The sequence below is a fragment of the Folsomia candida genome, unplaced genomic scaffold (assembly GCF_002217175.1).
Source record: "Folsomia candida strain VU population unplaced genomic scaffold, ASM221717v1 Fcan01_Sc055, whole genome shotgun sequence".
Classification (NCBI taxonomy): domain Eukaryota; kingdom Metazoa; phylum Arthropoda; class Collembola; order Entomobryomorpha; family Isotomidae; genus Folsomia; species Folsomia candida.
Genome location: NW_019091247.1, coordinates 122,953 through 144,922, shown reverse-complemented (window position 1 = coordinate 144,922; position 21,970 = coordinate 122,953). Strand labels below are relative to the sequence as shown.

At 36.9% G+C, this 21,970-nt stretch overlaps 1 protein-coding gene across 4 annotated transcripts; it reads right to left on the bottom strand.

Moving 5' to 3' along the window:
* Positions 1-10,957: 10,957 nt before the first annotated feature.
* On the bottom strand, positions 10,958-20,481 carry LOC110862379 (zinc finger protein OZF). 4 transcript variants are annotated; one of them, XM_035845445.1, is made up of 5 exons: positions 20,133-20,481; positions 14,982-15,080; positions 12,531-13,163; positions 11,344-12,028; positions 10,958-11,118 (listed from the first exon to the last, which is right to left on the bottom strand). In XM_035845445.1, the coding sequence occupies exons 1-4, from the start codon at positions 20,392-20,394 to the stop codon at positions 11,385-11,387; spliced, it is 1,638 nt and encodes a 545-aa protein (XP_035701338.1). In that variant the 5' UTR covers positions 20,395-20,481; the 3' UTR covers positions 10,958-11,118; positions 11,344-11,384. The 4 variants fall into 4 exon arrangements, with proteins under 4 accessions (XP_035701338.1, XP_035701339.1, XP_035701337.1 ...); XM_035845446.1 differs by having other exon boundaries at positions 10,958-11,080; positions 11,380-12,028; XM_035845444.1 differs by having other exon boundaries at positions 10,958-12,028.
* Positions 20,482-21,970: the final 1,489 nt, after the last annotated feature.

The following is a 21,970-nucleotide window of genomic DNA, read 5'->3' as shown; positions in this document are numbered from 1 at the left end:
AGGCAGTCCCAGATTTGTATGCCCTTTAAAAAGGTTGTAGTAATATGTAAATTGGTGTTCATAGAGCTCCAAATGAGTCGAGTTAAGTCGATTCGATTTATCGAGTCCCGAAGCGAACCGAATTCGAGTCCACTGTTAACTCGATTAAATTTTCGAGTCGAGTATGACTGGATCCGTCGAGTTCATACCTGTGCAAGTGAATCTCACTTCACTCAACTTCACTTATTTCCACCTCGACACAAATTGCCCTTCACTCCCCTTACTCGCGTGAAGGAAGGCTGAGTGAGGCTTCACTCACTGACAAATCCCATTCTCACTCCTTCATTCCTTTCACTCACTCAATCCCTTCACTTCACTCATTCTCATTCCCCTCACTCACCTATTTTCCTCACTCTTTCTTTCATTCAATTAAGTCCCTCGTGTCATCATAATTAAAATTGTGTGGGGTAATATGAGACGATACTATGTTTATATTGCGACGCTTATTTGAGTATGTAAACTAATTATCTACCCCATATTACTTCACCCTTCTTCCCCTTAGACGAAGGAGTGAAGAGATGAAGCCGCCTTCATCTCCTTCACCCTTCATTCCACTCATTTTGGCCTCCCTCACTCACCTTCACTCACTCGATCAAAATTTTCAACTCCCTCACTCAGCTTCATTCTCCTTCACTCCCTTCATCGTGAATGAGGCTTCAATTCGCCGAAATTGAGTGAAGCTGCACAGGTATGGTCGAGTTCCAGTTTGTATTAATGGACTCGGTTCGAAACTCGACGAATCGAATCGAATTTTTGTTCTGTTTTGAGAATGATGGTCGCAATGAGGGCACGTATTTTACAAATCTCGTTATCCAAATTTTACAGACAGCAGTCAAACGAAACACATCCCCGTGAAAGCCACCCTCCTCGAGAAAACAGTTCTCCTCGGTTTCAAACTCCTCGTCTGGATGTACTACTTCGTCACGCCGATAGACGCCGCGGTCACAACATTCCTCACAGTGGATCCGCTCCTCCCCTTCTTTGAATTCGTCCTAAACATGATTCCCCAACTGCGCAAACTTCTCTTATTTTTCGCCTTTAATTCAGAAGCACTCTTCTATTTTGCCATGTTCTTAGTCAGAGTCGGCTGTGTCACAGTTTTCTTGTACGAAGGTTTCCGTTTGGCGGCATTTTGTATCGGGTTAACCATCCTTATCGGCAAAGTGGTGGTTTCCTATCTATCTAGTGTGTCCCGCTTAACTGATACCTTTCAGGAGAACATAATTCAACACGGGCTTTGGTCACATTTGAAAATTTATAAAGTTTTACCCATAATATTTCAAAGTTTGGAAGCCCCCATGAAATCTACCGCGAGTTTGGCCATTGTTGCCGGAACGGTTGCCGTTTCAGGCTGTACGTTCGTCGTCATTAAGCTGCATGCTGTTAATGACGTTTACATGACGGGGTTTTGCTTAGGCGTTAGTGTGAGCGCGGTAATTTTGACGAAAATTATTTTGGACACGTTGGCCAATCTGGACGAGACTTCGGTTAAGGTGTTACTGCAATTTAGAAGGCTTGAGATCCTCCAAAAAATGGGGGAACCTGAGAGGAAAATTTACTTGAAGGAGTTGTACTATTTGAAACCGATCGCGATTCCGGTTGGCTTAGGAACAGCGCGATTTTCGAGAATAACGAACAACGTGAAGACTACAATATTGATGTTCATGTTGGAAAATAGTATTAATTTATTGCTTGCGTTTTAATCAGGAAAGATAAATAAATTGTTGAATTAGTCTAATTACATAAACCACTTTCACTCTACGGCTGTGCATATTACAGATATTTTTTTAATTGGTAATTTCGTGGTATTCGGATATGTAAATAGTTAAATATCTACGAAAAAGGTCCGGGCTACGCGTTTTTTTTGGCTGCAACTGATACATTTAGCGTGAGAATAGCTGAGTTATAATTGTTGCTTGAGAATTTGAATAGTCTATTTAAAAGTGCGCATTACCTATTTTATTATAATGCTATAATCTAATCATATCTAAGATATGAAAATAAATCCTATCCTTCCCAAATTTAATTTAAGACTGCATTTACATATGTATGTATTTCATGGACACAAATGATAACCATGGTGCACAATAGTTATAAATATATACAGACACACCTACACACATGGGCAGACAAATCGTAATCGTAAAGGGTAAATTTTTATATCAGAAATTTACATCCAGAGTTACACAAGTTATCTACCTATCACTGGACCAACTTGTTTGTCTTTCCTCATGAAATATCATGAAAACCATGGCACTCATGAAATGAATCCTACGTATTTTACTCACTCAACATGAGAAAGCCGGATTCTCCCAGATTGCGACCAGGGCCCAATTTTTCATGGTCACGCTTTTCACTTTGCACTTTTCACTCTGCACTTTCGGAAAAGTGAAAAGGCAGAGCGTTTTTTATGCATCGTGAACTCTGCACTTTTCACTCTGCAGAAAAAGGTCAAATGCAAAGAGATTTTGCAGAGTAACATTTTCTCCCCTCTCAAAATTATCGCTCCGTGCAGAATAATCCCTGCGATTTATAAAATTATTTAACTAACTAATTTGCACAATTTCTGTCCTTCTTCAGAATCTTTCTAATTACTAATTAATGTCAATTATAAAATCGTTAACAAAAGTCCTTGGATTAGTTTATCTTAGTTAATATTAATAAATTCATTGCAAAAATTGATTCTATCAATTTGTTTATAGGTTAGAAAGGCGTTGGTAGAAATTTTAGACAGTATAATTTTCATGATTATGGTCCGTGCATGGAACTACGACAAATTGCAAAACTCTTAGCACTCAGATTCTTCTTTAAATATATCTACGAACGGCTTCCTAGCCTATTTAAAATTAAGAAGCAACTTTTGTAATGAATTTCTTAATATCAATTAAGATAGGATTAATATGGTATACAAATGAAGCAATTATTTTGAAAAATGTATCACGAGAAGCGAGAGTTTTGAGAAAAATTCAACTGCAAAATGCACCGATTTTACTCCCCGCTTTGTCTTTTTCGGATGCAAATATTGCAAATTTCATACTAGTTAAATTTTTGATCGATTGACACTACTTCGGTCGAAATCTGTGAGAATATGTGCGTTGGGAGACCCCCATTATTGCTCAATCTAACAATGATGAGGTGTGGACGTGATTATCGCCGATTTTTACCGGACTAATTTTAAATTGTTCACGCTTATAAATAAGCGGATCCATATTTTTGGGGGTTTCCAAAATGCAAATGTTTTCGCCAGTTACGGAATTTTAAAAAATTAGAATTTTTCAAGACGCTGTCACTATTCGAATTTTAACCCGATTTCAAAAATCAAAAATAATTTTTGGTAAGAAGCACTATAAAACTTCATTTTATGAAATTTTACGTTATTAATGTTATTTCTAAGTTTTTTAAAATTAAAAATTTTTTTAATGGGGTTTTTATAATTTAAGAGCAATTCTGAGAACAAACTGTGCTTCATTTTTTAAATCGGGTTAAAATTCAAAAAGTGACAGCGTTTTGACAAATTCTGATTTTGACCGATTTTTTAGAAATTCCACTACGGGTGAAAACATACGCATTCTGAAAAACGCAAAAAAATATGGGTCGGCATATTTCTGAGCGTGGCAATTTAAAATTACTCCAGTAAAAATCGGAGATAACCAAGATACACCTCTTCATTGTAATTAAATGCTAGCAATAAATAACTATTTATGCAAATAGTGAGGACTCCTCACTATTTTCACTCCTCAGTGAGGAGTGAAAGTCAAAGTATTATCCCTAATTATATTTCGCGAAATTGACGGAGCCGGAGTAAAAGTTTTGAAAAGTGAGGAGTGAAGTGCCTCTAGACCTTTTGCACTTTTTTGTGCAAAGTGTAGAGAATATTTTGCAGAGCGACACGTTGAAAAACGGGTCCCTTCTCTGCACTTTTCAAAACCTCTGCGGTTTCGACTTTTCACTTTTCACTTTTCACTTTACAAATCGCGGTCGCTGAAAAACCCTCTGCTTTGCAAAATTGGTGAAAAGTTGAAAAGTGCAGAGTGAAAAGTACCATGAAAAATGGGGCCCTGGTTTCATTTATCATTTTAATTTCAACCTTCATCAACAAGTACACATGTTGATAGCGAAAGCGAACATTGTTAACGTAATAGATAATTCAATAATTCATTTTGGAATTTTCCACAAACAAACAGTGCATATTTCCATGCAAAAAATTTTGCGACGTGCCCAACATTTTGTGCCGAATGGTATAAAAACCGTGGTTCTTATAGTTATTTCCAAATACCGGATGGAGAGCTATCTTTGCCCCAATAAATAAAAAATCGTTACCTTCTCCCCAAAATTATTTCGACTCATAGTCCGTCATGAACTTTTGCGCCCTTGTCGTTGTCGCAGTTTTTGTCTGCGCCACCATTACTGACAATGGAACCTTTTTTTAAGCTACACGAGATAAGCTTAGTGATCAATGTTAAAAAATCAAGCTAAAAATTACAAATGACGTGGTACTGATCTTTCCGTTGAATGGGCACTTGGAGGTCAAATATTTGAGGGCAAAGTTCACAGTAGCGGCCTGCTTTTTTCTCAAGCGGGCGAGCGGAGGAGTGAAAATTTTCTCCTTCGAGGTCACTTCGAAAGAGAACGACATTACAAAATGTAAATTTTCCAACAAGAAGGGGGATAATTGTTTTCTATTAAAAAATGGTCAAGTATGTTTAGTAAAAAATCACACGGCTGATATTGCAGAGGTCAGACCTTTTTCATTCAAGCAGCCGTTCTTTCATTATCCAATTGAGAGTCAGACTTTGAACATATTCTTGCTCCGTAATTTAGGCTCTACTATTAGATTTGTCAATATCACTGATATTGTCACAAAATGTGTCTTAATTCCGTCTCATGTAGAAAACCAATTTGTTTCATTACCTTTAATAAACTGGTTATAATTTATAAAATAGGTTAATGTGTTTACGATGTTATTTAGTTAATAATTCTAAATTTTTGTAAGTAATAAATAAAAATATAAATGGTTATATTTATGTTGTTTGTTTAAATTTGTTACCAATATATAACCCAAAAGCAACCACTACCCAGCATTTCAATTATATTCATTTACATTCATATAACATTAGAGCAAGATTAGTTATTGGTAACGTCACTATCGCAAATTATACTTATCCAACACAAAAATAACGTTCAAGCAACGTTAGCGATTTACGTTATTCCAATGCAAAAAAAGCGGCCAAAGTTTACAGTTATCCAACAGGGTTGGATTTGGGTTAAAACTACTGAAAATTTCTAGTTGGGGCATTTCACTCCCCATGAGGAAACCAGATGATCACATCTTCCAACTATATTTCAATTATCATTTAAACTTCAACCTTCGAAATTCCACAGCAATTACATATTTACCAATACATATGTTGACAAAGAATATTGTTACAACATATGTGCTACTGACTTCTCAATGATTGATTATGGAATTTTCGATGCAAACATTTCAAACTCATAAATTTTTGTGACGCATGCGAAATTTTGTGCCGAATGGTATAAATACCGTTGTCCTTATAGTCATTTCTAAACACTGGATTACAAGCGATCATTGTTACCGCCTTAAATAAAATCGTCAACTTCTCCCTAAAATTACATTGACTCATTGTCCGCCATGAACTTTTGCGTCCTTGTCGTTGTCGCAATTCTAGTCTGTGCCACTATTACAGAGAGCCAACGTTATCCTAATCTGAATTTTAATTTTACCCATAACAATAATTATTTGCAACAAGATTCGATTTATGGAGTTCTTCCCCCGCGCCGGCCTGCACCCCGACCCCCGCATAGGCCTGCACCGCCACCCCCGCGCCGGCCACGGCCCAGGATTCAAAATCCAGCCACTTTACCGGGTAATATACGTGTTAATAGATTGCCAACTTACAATAAATAGAGGTCTCCCAAAGTATACTCACAGATTTTAACCAAACTATGTAGTCAATCGATCACAAATGTAATTAGTATGAAATTTGCAATTCGCACGATCTGTCAATATGGTGGAGATATTTGCATCCAAAGCGGGAAAAAAACGTAGAAAATTTAAAAAATGTACCTTAGGGGGGAGGTTTGTTCTCTTTTTATGCAAATATCTCATCTAAACTTGAGAATTTGCTGATAGTTCCATTTACAAATTTAATACTAATTACATTTGTGATTGATTGGCACCCGTTTGGTCAATACATAACTTTTCTTCACTAGATGGATATCTAGAGTTTGGTGAGCACGTGAATGGCTGATCCAGATTGGCATCCTGCAAGAGATGCGGGTAGGCCGGTTGACGAATTTTTGAAATTTACTGCCCCATTTATGCACCAACGAAAATATTAAATTAACTCTAATTATAAATTATGATAATAAATCCTACCCAAATTTTGTTAAATGCTTTATTTATTTATGTATTTCATACAAGTAATTATGCACCACAATCATTTTACATATGGAATGTAAGACGAGTCAGCCTCGACTAACTCTTTGGAACCAACATTCAGTGAGTAAATTGCGTAGATGAAAATTTTTCAGCAATTTATGGGCGCCCGTCAGATTTTGCCAAAAATCTGGGCGTTTTCGATAACTTGCGGCGTCCATAAGAACTTGCCAAAGTTTGCACAAGTTCCGCACTAACAAAGGATCTTTTTTTCTAAGTATCTACATACACTGGGATGTTCTAGCGAGTTGTATCAAAAAATAAAGTCGACAAGTTGACTACTAGAACAGCGCGGAGTTTTTTTAACTTCAGATAAGCTATTTTGGATCAGTTCCAAATTTTCTGAAAGCTTCTTAAACCTAAGACCTGATCCTCTAGAAACTGTCAAACTCTTGAATTATCTATGTACATATTATCCTCGTGTTTACGCGATCCACCTCATTACTCATTAGCATAAATCTCACTATGCCCATTTTCGGCGATACGGGCTTTCCATGTTGAATAAACTCTGAATGTCTCTCGCGAATGCGTCGAAATATGCAAATGCGGTAATCGGCTATAAAAATTCGACAGTATGTACAGTACTTTCAAAAACTTGCTCTTCTAATGTGTTAATTATACAGACACACACATAAATAAGTTGTTTGTGTACATAGGCAGACAAATGATAGTCATTTGATAATATTATTATTTTTATTATTATTATTCAAATGATAATATTATTTTTTGAAATTCGTATCGTATGTATCAGAAATTTCCATGGAGAGTTGCATATTTACTATACATAAGTTATCACTCAACCATGTTTTTGTCTTTCTTCATGAAGCATCATGAAAACGATTCATACCTTTCATGAAAATCAATCCGACGCATTTCACTTAGTGGTCTCAACGGTGCGGTTCGGTTCGGTTCTTGGAAGAACCGGTTTAGAACCGAGAACCAGAATTGAAGAACCGAAACAGAACCGAACTTTTTTTAGTTGGAACCGAACCGGAACCGGACCAAACCGTGACCGAACCGGCGGTTCGGGTCAAACCGGTAGTGTTATTAATATGCAATAAACAACAAACAATGCTAATTGACGTGTTTCTGATGAAATTTCACATATAAGCCAATAACTTATCTGTATTTAAACAAGCAAATTCTAATACATGTCAACAGTAAAACCACTTATGTATATATTATTGAAGTTAGAAAACAATTCCAAGTTTGGGGTGCAACCAAGTCAAAATTTCAATTTGGAAACATTGGGGGTGTGACCAAGTAAAAATTTCATTTTGGAAACATTGGGGGTGTAACCAAGTCAAAATTTCATTTTGGAAACTTTGGGGTGTGACCAAGTAAAGATTTCATTTTAGAAACTTTTGGGGGTAAAAATTTCGTTTAGGAAACTTTGGGGGTGAAAATTTCATTTTGGAAACTTTGGAGGTGTCATCAAGTCAAAATTTGGTTTTGGAAACATTGGGGATGTAACCAGGTCAAAATTTCGTTTTGGAAACATTGGGGGTGTGACCAAATAAAAGTTTCATTTTGGGAACTTTGGGCGTGTCATCAAGTCAAAATTTGGTTTTGGAAACATTGGGGGTGTGACCAAGTCAAAGTTTCATTTCGGGAACTTTGGGGGTGTGGCCATGTCAAAGTTTCATTTTGGGAACTTTGGCAGTGGGGCCACGTCAAAATTTCATTTTGGAAACTATGTGTATTTCGGGAAATTCGTAAAACTTTTTCGAAAATATGATTAACTTCGCTAATGTATTTATGTATGAAGTTCGGTTCAACCCGAACCGGCCGGTTCGGTTCGGTTCTCAAAGACTTGGAACCGGAACCGAACCGGTAATAAAAGTTTCGGTTCGGTTCGGTTCTCCGTATAAACCGGAACCGAACCGAGCCATCGGTTCCGGTTCGGTTCTATGAGAACCGAGAACCGTTGAGACCACTAATTTCACTCCTCATGAGAAAACCGGATTCTCCCATATTCCATCCAAATACTTTTTAATTATCATATAAATTTTAACCTTCGACATTCCACAATAACCATGTTGACAATGAATAATAGTAAGTACACTCTCAGAAATGTAGCATACTTCTCGAAAAGTAAAAATGAATGTAACCCTGAACTGAGAATACGAAGGTATTTTAAAAGTAAATCCAGTTGCTCTTATATGAGCAAGCGATCTTTTTAACTCTGAAAGAACCATGCTTGAAAATAACTTAAAAATTAGCCCACGTCTACCCTCACTAAAGTTGATCGAACTTCATTCCGAGTAAGCCTGCCGCAATTCGCCCGCCCTTCTTGATTTCTACCTTGGAGTTTGTTAGTCTATTCCAGACTTACACATTTCCCTCGTTAATTCCGAAATTTAAATTCCCATTAAAAAATTTTTTTAATGTGTGATACGGAGATCCAAAGATTATTAATTCCATTTAATCTTGGAAAATACTGTCAATTGTCTAAAGGTAAGATCTATTTTAGATTCCATTCTGTATTTTTATAAAATAAACTCTAACTCAAACCTTTGCACGTTTTTTAACATAGCTAATAATCTAACCGGATTCTTTACAACACATTAAAAAAAGATGACCTCATCCACGTCGTCCCGCCTTTTCAATTTAATGTTCCACCCGTTCTCCAGGGGTTGATTGTACAAATTATACAGAATATTTAACCCTGTTTCTTAGCTTGTTTTAGCGTCAAAAATATCTCAAACATTTTTTGCCATGCTGTAATATTATTTTTAACCTACATATGATAGTAATTGGATTGTAAAACTTAATAGTTGTGAAATAATAAATTGCGCTCACTTAAATAAATATATATTTTTCCATTTTTAACTGAACTTTAAAATTAGTAAGCCGAGCCCCGGATAGAGTAGGTCATATACTCCAAACCGTGCTTACTTTTACTTAGAATCGGGCAGAATTGCTTCATATAGAGTAACATCTTCCTATATGTCGTACAAGCACTATGCATAATTTGGAGCATACTACAACTCTGATCCTGAGTGGAGTAAGTATGCTTACTCCAGACTAGTTGCCGCACGTATTACTCCGGGCAGCGTCGAAGCACTTTGACTACGTATTGGAGTGACATTTTACTTCATTCGAAGTGAAAATTTTTAAGAGTGTACTTATTATTAAAACAGATGTGCTACCGATTCATCAACACTTTTTAAATTTTCCACACAAAAGGGACAATTCAAAGGTGCTGACATTATTGATTGGGACGTTTGCAAAATTTTGTACCGAATGGTATAAATACCGTCCCCCTTACAGCCATTTATATATTACCGGATAGAAAGCAATCTATATTTCGACAAAAAAATCATTAATTTCTCCACACGATTAATTGGGCATGAAGCTAATCGCCCTTATCGTTGTCGGTATCGCAGTTCTGGTTTGCGCCACCAGTACTGAAGGTCAGGGAATAGATACGCTTGGTGGACCATGGTTCCCCCCACCACCACCATGGCAAGCGAGCACATTTACTCCAATAAAAAATAAAAATTGTGAACTTTCCCACAAAATTATTCGACATGAAGATCTGCGCCCTTGTCGTTGTCACAGTTCTGGTCTGCGCCACCATTACTGACTGTCAGAGTGATTCGACAAGAGTAAAACCAAAGCGGCTACTTCCGCAGCAGTCACAGCCACCACCCAAATTACAAAATCCAACTGTTTTACCTGGTAAGATGCATACCCTTATTGGTAACACTGTGAAATTATTTGTGCGTGGCACCTAATTTGCAAAATAGTTGTATCCCAATTTTCTCGGCGGTACGTGCTTATGATCAGATACATTACTAGTACCTATGTAGTAAGACTACTGTGGAATTATTTGTGGAACCTCATTTGCATAAATCGAATCATGCCTATTTTTGGCGCGAGGTGCTTTCTAGGTTGAATAAATTCTTACCCCTGCGTCAAAATCTACATGCAAATGTGGTAACTACGTTGTTTTAATGAATCTTTTTGGTTTGAGATTCTGCAAAATTCCGAAAACTAGAATATGTATTTTGTACCGAAATTGACAAAGTAAAATTATGTAGTAGCAAATTTTGTCAATATTTGTTGACAAAGTTGACTTTGACAATATTCAAACTTTTTTTAAATGAATGTCTAGAGTTTGGTGGTGAGCACGTCGTGCAAGCTAGATCCCAAGCTAGCTGCACCAATTGCGCCTGAAAGTTCCCACGAAGAGGATACATAATTCGGTTGATGACTTTTCTGGATTTGTGAAATTTACTGCACCAATTTTCAAGGAAAATATTAAACTACCTCTTCTAACTTAAATATGTGAAATGATTAAATATTTACATAAATTATAAAATTATTATAAAATTGCATATTTCAAAATATGAATTTTATGTATACATATATTATTGAACTCGTGCACCTCAACCAGCATCCGACCTGCATTTGATACACAGATGTCCATACCTCATTTATTTAACAGCGATTAAATATGTTTTCAAGTTTTACATTTTTATTTTTAACAAAGTATGGATACACATTTTTAGAATTAAATAACTCGTCAGAAAATACCAAAAATATTTTGGAGTACACAAATTTCTCAGATTGTCATGCCTAAATACGCAGGACTTGATCACCAAACCCGGTAAAATCTACACACATTTCAAATCATTTCTCAGGTCTGGAAATTTATTTTGAGCTTTTGCGTAGAGTTCCAATTTTTCTGAAGGCTTCCAAACCCTGAGATCCAAAAATCGTCCAAAAATGGTAAATAGATTTCTTAAAAATTGGCAACTATTTGCTCAACAAATTAGGGAAAAAAATAAATTCAGAATTTTAAAATAAATTCCCAGAGCTAAGAAACGTGCTGCTTTTACCGATTTTGGCGACTCCAGCGTTATCTTGGTAACGACCTAATCTACATTTTTTTCTTGGCCACCCTCCCCCCACGATGAGTCTTCCTCACATGATCATTAAGAATATACCGTTTCCCAAACGCCTTCCCACACTCTTCGCACTTGAACGGCCTCTCCTCCGCGTGGCTGACCATGTGATTCGTTAAGTTAGTTTGACACCTAAACGCCCTCCCACAAACCTCACAAATGAAGTCCTTCGCCTCACTATGAACCCTTAAGTGATCCCGATAAGATCCCGAGGTGGATAATTGCTGCCCGCAAATTTCACAAGTTTTCTGCCGCGTCCCCTTATGCACGCGACAGATATGCGCGCGTAATGAAGCCCTCGTGCTAAACGATTTTCCACACGCGTCCCACTCGCAGGGAAAAGATTGGGCGCCGCCATCCTTATGGGCTCGCTCGACATGCACGATCCTCGCGTTAAAAGTGACGAACTTTTCGTCGCACGAGGAACACGGGAAGACGGCCTCGTTGTGCGTGGAGCCCATGTGTTGTAGCTTGCTCGGCACGTTGGGGAAGAGGGCGGGGCAGCCGGATACGTCACACGGGATGGTTTCTTCGCCGGTGTGGGACGTCGTGAGGTGTAGACTTAGGTCGTCCTTGGATTTAAATAAGGCTCTGGTGCAGACGAGGCAGTTATACGAATCTACAATAAATAAATAAATCGTCGATGGTATTCATTGTTCGTTCTTGTATGGTAAAATAATTTACGAGCAAAAAACAAGGGGCGAGCTTAGTAAAATGGGTGCGCAAAAAATGCTCAACCCAGATTATTTTTTTGACCACCTTACCTTCGTATATAATTAAACATTCAGTGAGAAACTTGCGTAGATGCAAAAATTTCAGCAATTTATGGGCGACGCCAGTCCAATTCCGTCGAAACTTTGGGGTTTTTCGCGAACCTGCAGCGCCGGCGCCCTTAACTTGCTGAAATTTTTGCATTTACGCAAGTTTCTCACTGAATGTTGTTTCCAAATGTTTGCTTTTTCAAATTAAATGAAGGTGATCAAAAATAATTTGGACTGAACATGGTTTGCGTCCACATTAGCCCACAATGTCATTTCTGGTGACAAAATCCGTCACTCCAAATCTTGTTAATTTTGCGATTAGATGAGTACTATTTTTATTTGTGAAGAAATCATGCATACCCTTATTGTCGTGAAGGAGAGAATGTGTCGCGAGGTGAGTTTCGCTCAAATGGAGGGAGCCGCACGTGGCGCACTTCCAGGTCAAGAGTTCGGGATGTTGTGATCTCTGATGTATCGCTAGTTTGACCCGATTCGGAAATTTGGCGTCGCAGAGAGAACACGGAAAAACTTTTGCTTCCTTGGTTTCAAGGAGAATGCATGATTTTTTGCTGTGGAGGTCCAACTGATCTTGAGTTTGGAATCGTTTGTCGCAACTTTGGCAGAAAAGTGGATATGTTTGATCAAATTTGGCATGGTTTGCCACGTGGCGTTCGTGCAGTTGCGAAATGGCGAACTTTTTTGGGCAGGTGGGGCACGACAACGGTTTTTCCGTGGCCAGGGTTTCATGTTGGGTTAGGAGGTGATCTAGCCAGGATCGTTCATGGGCAAAACCGATATCATTGGTGCAGTAGGGACACATGATTTTCTGTACTTTTCCGTGCACGTGGTCGACATGGAGACGAAGCTGAGTTGTGGCATTACTTCCGCGGAATAGTCTGTTACACGTGGGGCAAGGTAGGGGTGGAGGGAGTGGGGATTTTCGGGGGGCGCGGGGTTTTCTGACTTTGGGCGTCGGGATGGTTTCGGAAGTACCTGGAAATATTTAGGATTTAAATATTCGCAAAAATCGAAACCCACCCTCATCGTAATGAATACCCCCAATCAGGCCCCGTTTTAGGTATAGGCGAGCTAGGCAACCACCTAGGGCGCCAGATATTTGGGGGCGCCGGCAGGCGCCCCTATACACTAGATAAAAACGGCTTTGTGGAAGTTTATAACCTGTTATGGAAAACAACATAAAAAACTGACTTTAACTGAAGTCTGTGGTACAAAATTGTATTCTTCAGCACCGTTCTCAAATTTTAACTTGATAATCCTGCCAGATGAACTTGCGATTTTAATAATAAACTGCAATTTGTTCGTAACACCTACAGAAATGTGAAGTGGTAATCTCCGATTTTGGCAGGACTAATTTGAGAATAACGATCGGAAATAAACGGGCCCATATTTTTGCGCTTTCTAAAATGCGCATGTTTTCGCCTGTGGCGGAATTTGTAAATTAATTTTCAGCCGAAATCAAATAAAATTTTTACACGTTTTAAAAAAGATGTACAATTTGTGTTCTGAATTATTTCTCTGAAATTATAAAAATTAATTTCTTGCTTTCAATTTTCACAAATTAATGCTTTTTTTGCGTCGTTAAAGAAAAGCTCGTAGCATAAACATATCAAAGTTTCCAGATTTAGCAAATTAATTTTATAATTTCAGGTAATTCTACACAAAAAATTGGGATGATTTTTTTAATCAGATGAAATTGGAAAAATTAGAATCAGATCCAGGTATGTATATGTATGGTTGGTATATATATTGTTATCATTGGATTTAAAAAATTCCGACACATTCGCAATTCCCCACATTCTACAAAACCAAAAAATATGTGACCGATTATTTCTGAGTATGAACTAGGACTGACAAATCCGGACCCTCCGAATTCGAAAAACCCGGATTTTTCGGATTTCGGATACTTCGAAATCCGGATCTCATTTAGAGACGAATCCGGATTTCCCTAACTTAAAGATTCATATTTATTTACGATATAAAGATTCAAATCTTGGCGAGAAGTGTGAATTAAAAAAAATTAGCATGATACTCATTCAAATTTCCAAATATAGTTAGTTTATCATATCCGACATCAAACTCACTTAGGTATTTGAAATTCTAATTTTTTTCAGTTCATGAACTGAGAAAAATGCCCAGAAATTACCTGCATCGTCAGAAAAATTTCAGAAATATTGAAACTTCTAAAAAAGCTGAGATTGCAATTGAAATTAATAACTCTACTATCTGACATCTACATATCTGATTCGTTCAAATATCAAGGACATAAATAATGACAATAAGTAATTCACAAGATAAATGGATAATCCGAAATCCGGATTTGAAAATTGGGAACGGATTTGTCAGCCCTAGTATGAACAACTCAAAAACTATGATAATCGCGTGGAACCGGGAGATAACAACCTTACTTTCACCCATCCATTTTTATATGAATTTAGTTTTGAATAAGCAAAGCCTCAAAAAGTGAGAAATTTTGATTAGGCTTGTGTGCCTTAATAATATTCAATTTTTTACGAATTAAAAATACAAACATATTTAACTAAACTTATTTTAAAATGTTGATTTGTGTAAATGAAATTAGTACCAGTTTCGGTACGACTGTATACTAAGATGTAGATCGAGCGCCTATGCATAGGCGCTCCATCTACATCCTACTATGTTAACTTGCATCGTTCTCGAGCTATAGCTATGGCTCGAGAACGTAGGGGCGCAATTATCTTTTTGCCTAGGGCGACACATTGGCTAGAACGGGGCCTGCCCCCAATGTAAATTAATTATTAATTATTCTTGTACTTGTCGCCCGTTTAGGAGGTGGGGGCTTAATAGCTTGTTGTAAAGTAAATGTGTTGTCGGCCTGATCCTTGTCGTCGTGACCTTTCGATTCTTCCGGATCTGCAAAAATTATTTAGAAATTAACAAAAATTCAATCAATGTGCGTATTCAGAAACGTTCACAGCAATGAATGAGTTCGCATCGTTAGCAACGTTAACAAAAAAAGTTGACATGCAAATTTATTTGCAAACGTATGCTTAAGTATTTAACAATTATTTTGCGATACGAACTTGCCCCAAATGTGTATAATTTGTAAGTTAAGTATAGTAATTATTTTGTACTTGTGGCCGTTGTGGGTATTGTAGGGTCAAAACTTTGTATAGTAAATGTGTCTTCCTCCTCGTCGTCCTGACCATCGGGGTCAGGATCCACTTCGATTTTGCAAAAGAATTCGGATGGCTCGAATTCAGTTTCGGATTTGTATCCCTCTTCATCCTCCTCCTCCTTGATTTCAGGCCCAAGTAGATCACGGTGCATATTCTTTTAGGGTTTTGTTGGGTATGTGAGGGTTTTGTGTGGGGTGCTGAACCTTGTGTATTTCTGATAAATATTTTATACAGATTATGCATGTAAATACCCTCATTAAGAGAAAAATCATAGCCATCATTTTTAAGACGGATATAACTCAAGGGCAAGCCTCAATGTAAAATTTGGGATGACGGACACTCGCTAAACCCACGTCTTTTAGCTGCTCAAAATTTCATTCTATTCGATTGAGTGTAAAAGTAGTATATAATCCGAGTGTAAAAGTTGCAGTGTCACTAAATCTCGCCCCTAGCCCGCTTTGGCAACACATATTTAAACATTATATTTCACGACGTGGTCTGCTCCAGCCATCCTTCTCCTCCTTATTAAATTTTTGCACTTCAGCAATGTTTTCAGTAGTTAAGTTTCTTGAGGATAAGTCCGTACAAGCCGTTCCTTCCAGTTGGGTTAGCCAGGACAAGAAGACTTGTTTATGGCCACCAGGATTGCCATCATCTGTCTCGGCCTCTATTAAAAGGCGCACAGAGCCGGAGAAACACTGGACGACAAATTCAATTAAGTTTTACAAAGTTGCAGGTGGGTTATTTTATTTAAATACATTAATACAATTTTGATAAATTACACGTTAGATAAATAATAATAACATACCAGTAACAAGTTTCAATGAATATTTAGATTCCCTCAAAGAAGCTAAAAGATTCGAGTTGGACGCGACCGCCGACAAGGTATTGGACACAACAGATGCCGAGGACATTGTATTGAAGAGAAAAAATTCGAGTACCAAGCCAGTTCTCCCAATTAAGCGTCATAAGTCAACTCATTCGAAAGAATCCACCTCTTCCGATAATGATGATGAGTTATCCTCAGATAACGAGACTAGTTATGGATCAAGGAATTTAGAAATAAGTAACGACTGCAATATTTTCTCTCAAGCAGGTAAGTAAAGATTTCGATTAGATTTTTTAATTAATCGTAATTTTCCTTATTTGACCTCCTAATTTCATACAGTACATGCATAATGACTTATTTTATTGTTTACAGAACTGTACAGTGCCAATTCAGAAGCTCAAAACTTCTCCACGTCTTCCTTTCCAACATCAAAGTATACCCAAGGTTCCGGGGAAAAGTTGGGAGAAAGTGGGGGCACTTTGATTTCCGCTGGTCCAGATAATCACTCTCTTGGATCCTCTCAATTTACTCCATTGGTCGAGGGAGACAATTTCATTCCTACTTCTGGTTTGTCCACCCCAAAATCAAGCCAACTCTCATCTGGCTTAATTCATCGCCGCAGAAACATTCGAGAAACTGGTTGGGTTTTAGTCATAATTATTTAGGAGCAACATGATAATTTTATTTTTATTTCAGAATCCTTTGAAGAGGTTGTTCTTCGAAAATTGAGCGAAATTCAATCAGATATTCGAGTGTTATTTTCCCGTTTAAGCTCACACCAAATTGAAACCAACACAATTGATTTACCGGTCGTTCTGCCCTTAAATGACGAAGAAAGCGTTGATGAATTGGAGGCGTGGATTGAAACAGATTCAAACAGGAGATCTTTAGTAAGATAAAATTAAATGCTTATATTTACATATTTATCTTTGCTTAAACATTTGTTTAAAATTATCGATTTTCATTATGTTGTTTAGGTTAAGTATTTATCAAGCCTTGGAGGAAGAAAACCGGAAAAAATCGTATCTCGAATACTCTCCGAACTTTTTACACCACCACTTGCAAGAAGGTTTAATTACAGTGGGGGAGGCTCGCTTGGGCGACAGGCATTTTCAGTTTTGAAACTGAAGATAGTATTGATTGGTAAATTATGTAACATAAATATACTATTTATAAATTTATTAATTTAGATTCGGAAAGTATGAACACAGCTTTATTTGTTATTGATATAGATGCAACCAAGCTGAATAGAATTGCAAGTGATACAACAGTAGATGCGATCGAGACAACGATTAAAAACTGGTTCAGGAACGCTCGGGATAAAGGGGAAGGTGGCGGAAAAAGAAAAAATGTATCAACGACAAAGAAGGGATATTCGAAAGGAGGTTCAGGAGCTGCTTCAAAACATGACGCCACGCCTTTCACACAATGAAGACTCGCCAAGTTTTGATATAGTTTATGTAAATAATTGTATTAGTAACGGATTAGAATTCGACGGATCCAGCAATTCAACCTCAGATTTAGAATTGATTAGTAGTAACGAATTAGAAAAGGCTAACCTAGCAAAACAGTTAAAAATTTGGAGTCTCCAAAATAACATTACTCACTCTGCATTATCAGAGCTGCTTCAAATTTTAATTCCCTATGTTTCGTGTCCCCTGCCGAAATGCTCTAAAACTCACCTCGCCACTCCTAGGGTTATTAGCATTGTTGAAATTGGCGGTGGAAAATTATATAATTTTGGTTTGCAAAAAATTGTAGAATCTGAAATTATAAATGGACTAATTGATTGCGATTTCCCATTAGTTCGAAAATTAGTTTCAGAATTTAATACAAATGAGAAAAAAATGTTAACACTTTCAGTTAGCACAGATGGTATTCCAATTGGTGAGAGCAATGGTGTGCAATTTTGGCCTATTTTGATACGATTAGATCAGGGTAAAAGTAGGGAGCCCCGTCTTGTTTCATTATTTAGGGGCGAAAATAAGCCAAGTTCTATTTCCGAGTTTTTTAAATATTTTGTGGAAGAAGTTAAATTTTTGCAAGATGTAGGGTTTACATATAATTCGGTACAATATTTTGTTAAAATAAGTGCCGTAATTGCTGACGCGCCAGCTAGAAGTTTTGTTAAAGCCGTAAAAGGTCATACTGGTTATCACAGTTGTGAGCGCTGTGAGGAAGAAGGAGACTATTTGGAGAATAGGATAGTATTTTTGGGCTCAAATGCCAATTTAAGGACAGACATTTCCTTTATTAACAAAGTAGATTCTGATCATCATATTGGCAACTCCCCGTTAATAGATTTAAATTTAGGCTTAGTCTCGCAAGTAGTATTAGACTACATGCACCTAATATGTCTTGGAGTGATGAGAAAACTGTTTTACATATGGGAGAAGGGTGGGCTTCCTAATCGACTTCCATCTCGTGAATGGAATAAATTATCAGATAACTTGGTGTCTGTTAGTAAATTTGTTCCTTCAGAATTTACAAGAAAGCCAAGAGGTCTGAAACATTTACATCGCTACAAAGCCACTGAGTTTAGGCAATTTTTGTTATACGTTGGGCCAGTAGTTTTGAAACCAATCCTTTCAACAAAACTGTATAAGCATTTCCTGCTGCTTCATTCCGCCACATTTATTCTATTGTCCAACAAATCTCATTTACCGTTATGGAATGAAAAGGCTAGGTCTTTTTTAAAAATATTTGTCGATTTAATGGGAGATTTGTACGGGATTTCCACAATGTCCTATAATGTACATAGTTTGTTGCATGTAGCAGATGATAGTTTAAACTATGGGAATTTGGATAATGTGTCTGCATTTCCATTTGAAAATTACCTTCAGAAATTGAAGCGTATGGTCAGAGGGAAGACACGAGAGTTAGAGCAGGTAGTGAAAAGAGTCACAGAAAAAGAGAGCTTTAATTTTCTGACTTCAAATCGGTCAAAGTTTAAGCCTAAAATTCGTAATGATGCGTATGTAAAAATCTATACTAAAACTAATATTGTAATTACTTGTAACAAAGGTGATAACGTATTTTTGTTATCATCGGGAGAAATTGTAAAGGTGACCGAAATTTTGAGCTCTGATAGTTTAATGTGTCAAGTTTTTGTTTCTAGAAAGGTAGCAAAATATTATCCACTAGATAGCTCGGAGTTGATGATAGTCATAATAGATATATCTAAGTTAAGTTTGCCTAAATTAGTAAGCCTTGACGAAATTATTGTAAAATATGTATTTCTACCAATTCCAAACAACCAAAATTTCTTTTGTATACCTATGGTAAAAATGAGCTTGGAATAAATAAATAAAACTTTGAAATTTTGCGTACAATTTTGCGTATTTATTGGGGGATTTGCTTATCGTATTATAATTTAGGGAAACGCAGGGGTGGAACGAGTGGAATACACGCATAGAATGCATGTAACTGATGAATTTGTAGCAGAATTATATGCGTGGGTTACACGATGAAATTGTGAGGGTGTTATCGCGTATAACCCACTGCGTCGTGATTTTCACTTTACAACGTGTTTTAGAGAATTTTTGTACACGTCTAAAACGCACGTAACCCACATAATTTTTCTGCCTGGGGGTGTTTCGGGAACATCCTCAACTTTCTTCTTCGCTTCTAAATAATAAATAAAAATAAAAATATGTCAAAGTACGAAATATTTATCGCTATCATTTCACATTTGAGAAGCAGCATAATGCTAAATAAATTTCGAAATCTGCCCAATTTGGCAAAATTTTGGAACTTGTAACTGTTTAACTCACCAGAAGCCTTTCATTCATATATATGACTATTATTATTATTGATAAATTAATTCATGCACGTATAATATGATTAGATTAGAACTATAAACTAATCAGTAATTAATTAGAATTGCGAACAAGTCACACAATTTTAAATTCTAGAAATTAATTACAAATTACAAATTGTACCCAATTCGTAACTCACCTTTCGCAATCCTTTCCCTAATCCGTTCAACAATTTCGGTTTGTTTTCTAATTAAGAGACTCAATTCAGAAATTAATTTTAAACAGTGATCACAATTATTCCAGCTCGAAATTTCTTTAGATATTTGTGAATTTTGTAGAAAAATGGCACTCTTTCGCAACAATTCACATATCTGGTGAGAATATTCCACTTTTAGGGAGACAATCGGTGTATCAGAAACACCGCAAGTGTAACAATTAACCCGATTTTGAAAATTATCCATTTTTATTTATTTTTAAAAGAATAATTTTATTTTTATTGATTTTTATTTTTTAAAGCAGATGAGTTTATTTGGTTCCCGCTTGCCCGGAATCGCACGAACAAAGAAGTATGCGATGTTGGCAAATATTTCCATGCATGTTTTTGGTTTATGAAAATATTTTCATAATAAATAGAAGTTTTTAATAAATATAGACAATGTTTTCATGAAATCTTAACATTAGCAATAAATAAAGTTGAAAAATGACTTTGCGAACTTGCCCATCCCAAAAGTTCGCATTTTGTTTTCAAAATATGTTGCGATATAAACTTGGAAGGAATACCAATTGAAATGCTTAAATTCTATCTGTAATTAATTGACTATTTATTCGAACAATTTGCAAGACAACTTTTATTAAATGTTTATTTTGTTCACACATAGTATTACCCAACAGACTATAAAGACGTTCATGGGGACGGGGTGGACTAACAACAGTCGAAGAAAAAATTTTTGAAATCCTACAAGGACCACACCCATCATGAAGGCGCTGAAGGATGGAATCCGAAGAAATTCACGAAATTCCAACGGAAACCAACCTCACAGCTGCCAGTGTAGAATCAGATTATTCAATGAGTGCTTAAATTGAACCTTAGACTTAGGACTTTGAAATGTGGTACTTGCCACATGCCGACCATCCCCCAAAGGGAAACCAGATTAAAGAAACCCAGGAGTGACTTCAAGCGGTACGCTCAGAAAAAGTGACGAGGATTCTATTTACAGATGAGGAGATTTTCACATAGGAAAAATATTTTAACAAGCGAGTTGGCCTTATCTACGCCAAATCTGTCAGACATCCCCCAATATAGACAGAAGGTCAGAAAGCCACATTATCCAAGCTTTGTGGTGATTTTGGCAGGTGGGAACTAATTGGGGCAATTTCTCTACATTTTGTTGAAAATGGGGGGAAGGTGGGGGGATCAAATTTCTTAAAATACGTTTTCGAGTCCGCGGTACATCCCCTAAGTGAGATCCAATTCATTGAAGTCGACTGGACCTTGCAGTAGGACTAGGAATCAGCTTATAGTGCAAAAAATGACCCAAGCGTGGGTAAAAAACAAAATTCCGAACTTTTCCTCCTCTCGGAAATGGTAATTCTACTTTCTGGATTTGAATCTCCGGATTATGAAAAATGGTCAAAGTTAGGGGCAAATGTGTGTTCTAAGCCTCGTAGAAGTGTAGGGATCGGAAAAAAATTTTTGACCACGGAATGGAACACTTTGCCCAGGAATTAGTGCGTGCTTCAGCGGAGAACTGCAGGCGGTTTCCTCAGCGCTGCATTAATGGCAGGGGAGGAAATTTCGAAAACTAAAAATTGTTTTCTACTCAGAAATTAACTGGCTTTCGGTTAAAATTAACTCGAAATTCGTAACATAAAAACTGTTGAAGCCACAGGGTTTCATTTCACTTACAGTTTCAGTGGGCCACCTAGTAAATGCATTTTTGGTGAAAGGAAATTAATAGTTTTGTTGACCTCATTCGTGGATTCACCGAATGTACATCATTTTTTGGATCGGCTATTTCAGAGGAAAATATTGAACTA

Bases quoted from the DNA above. Each gene is read 5' to 3' on its own strand.
- LOC110862379 (XM_035845444.1), bottom strand. From the start codon at position 20,394: ATGGATAATTTTCAAAATCGGGTTAATTGTTACACTTGCGGTGTTTCT. The intron at 15,081-20,132 runs GTGAGTTACGAA...TAATTTTTGCAG, and splicing joins TAGGGAAAGGATTGCGAAAG to ATCCGGAAGAATCGAAAGGT. The intron at 12,029-12,530 runs GTATGCATGATT...TATTTATTGTAG, and splicing joins TCTCCTTCACGACAATAAGG to ATTCGTATAACTGCCTCGTC.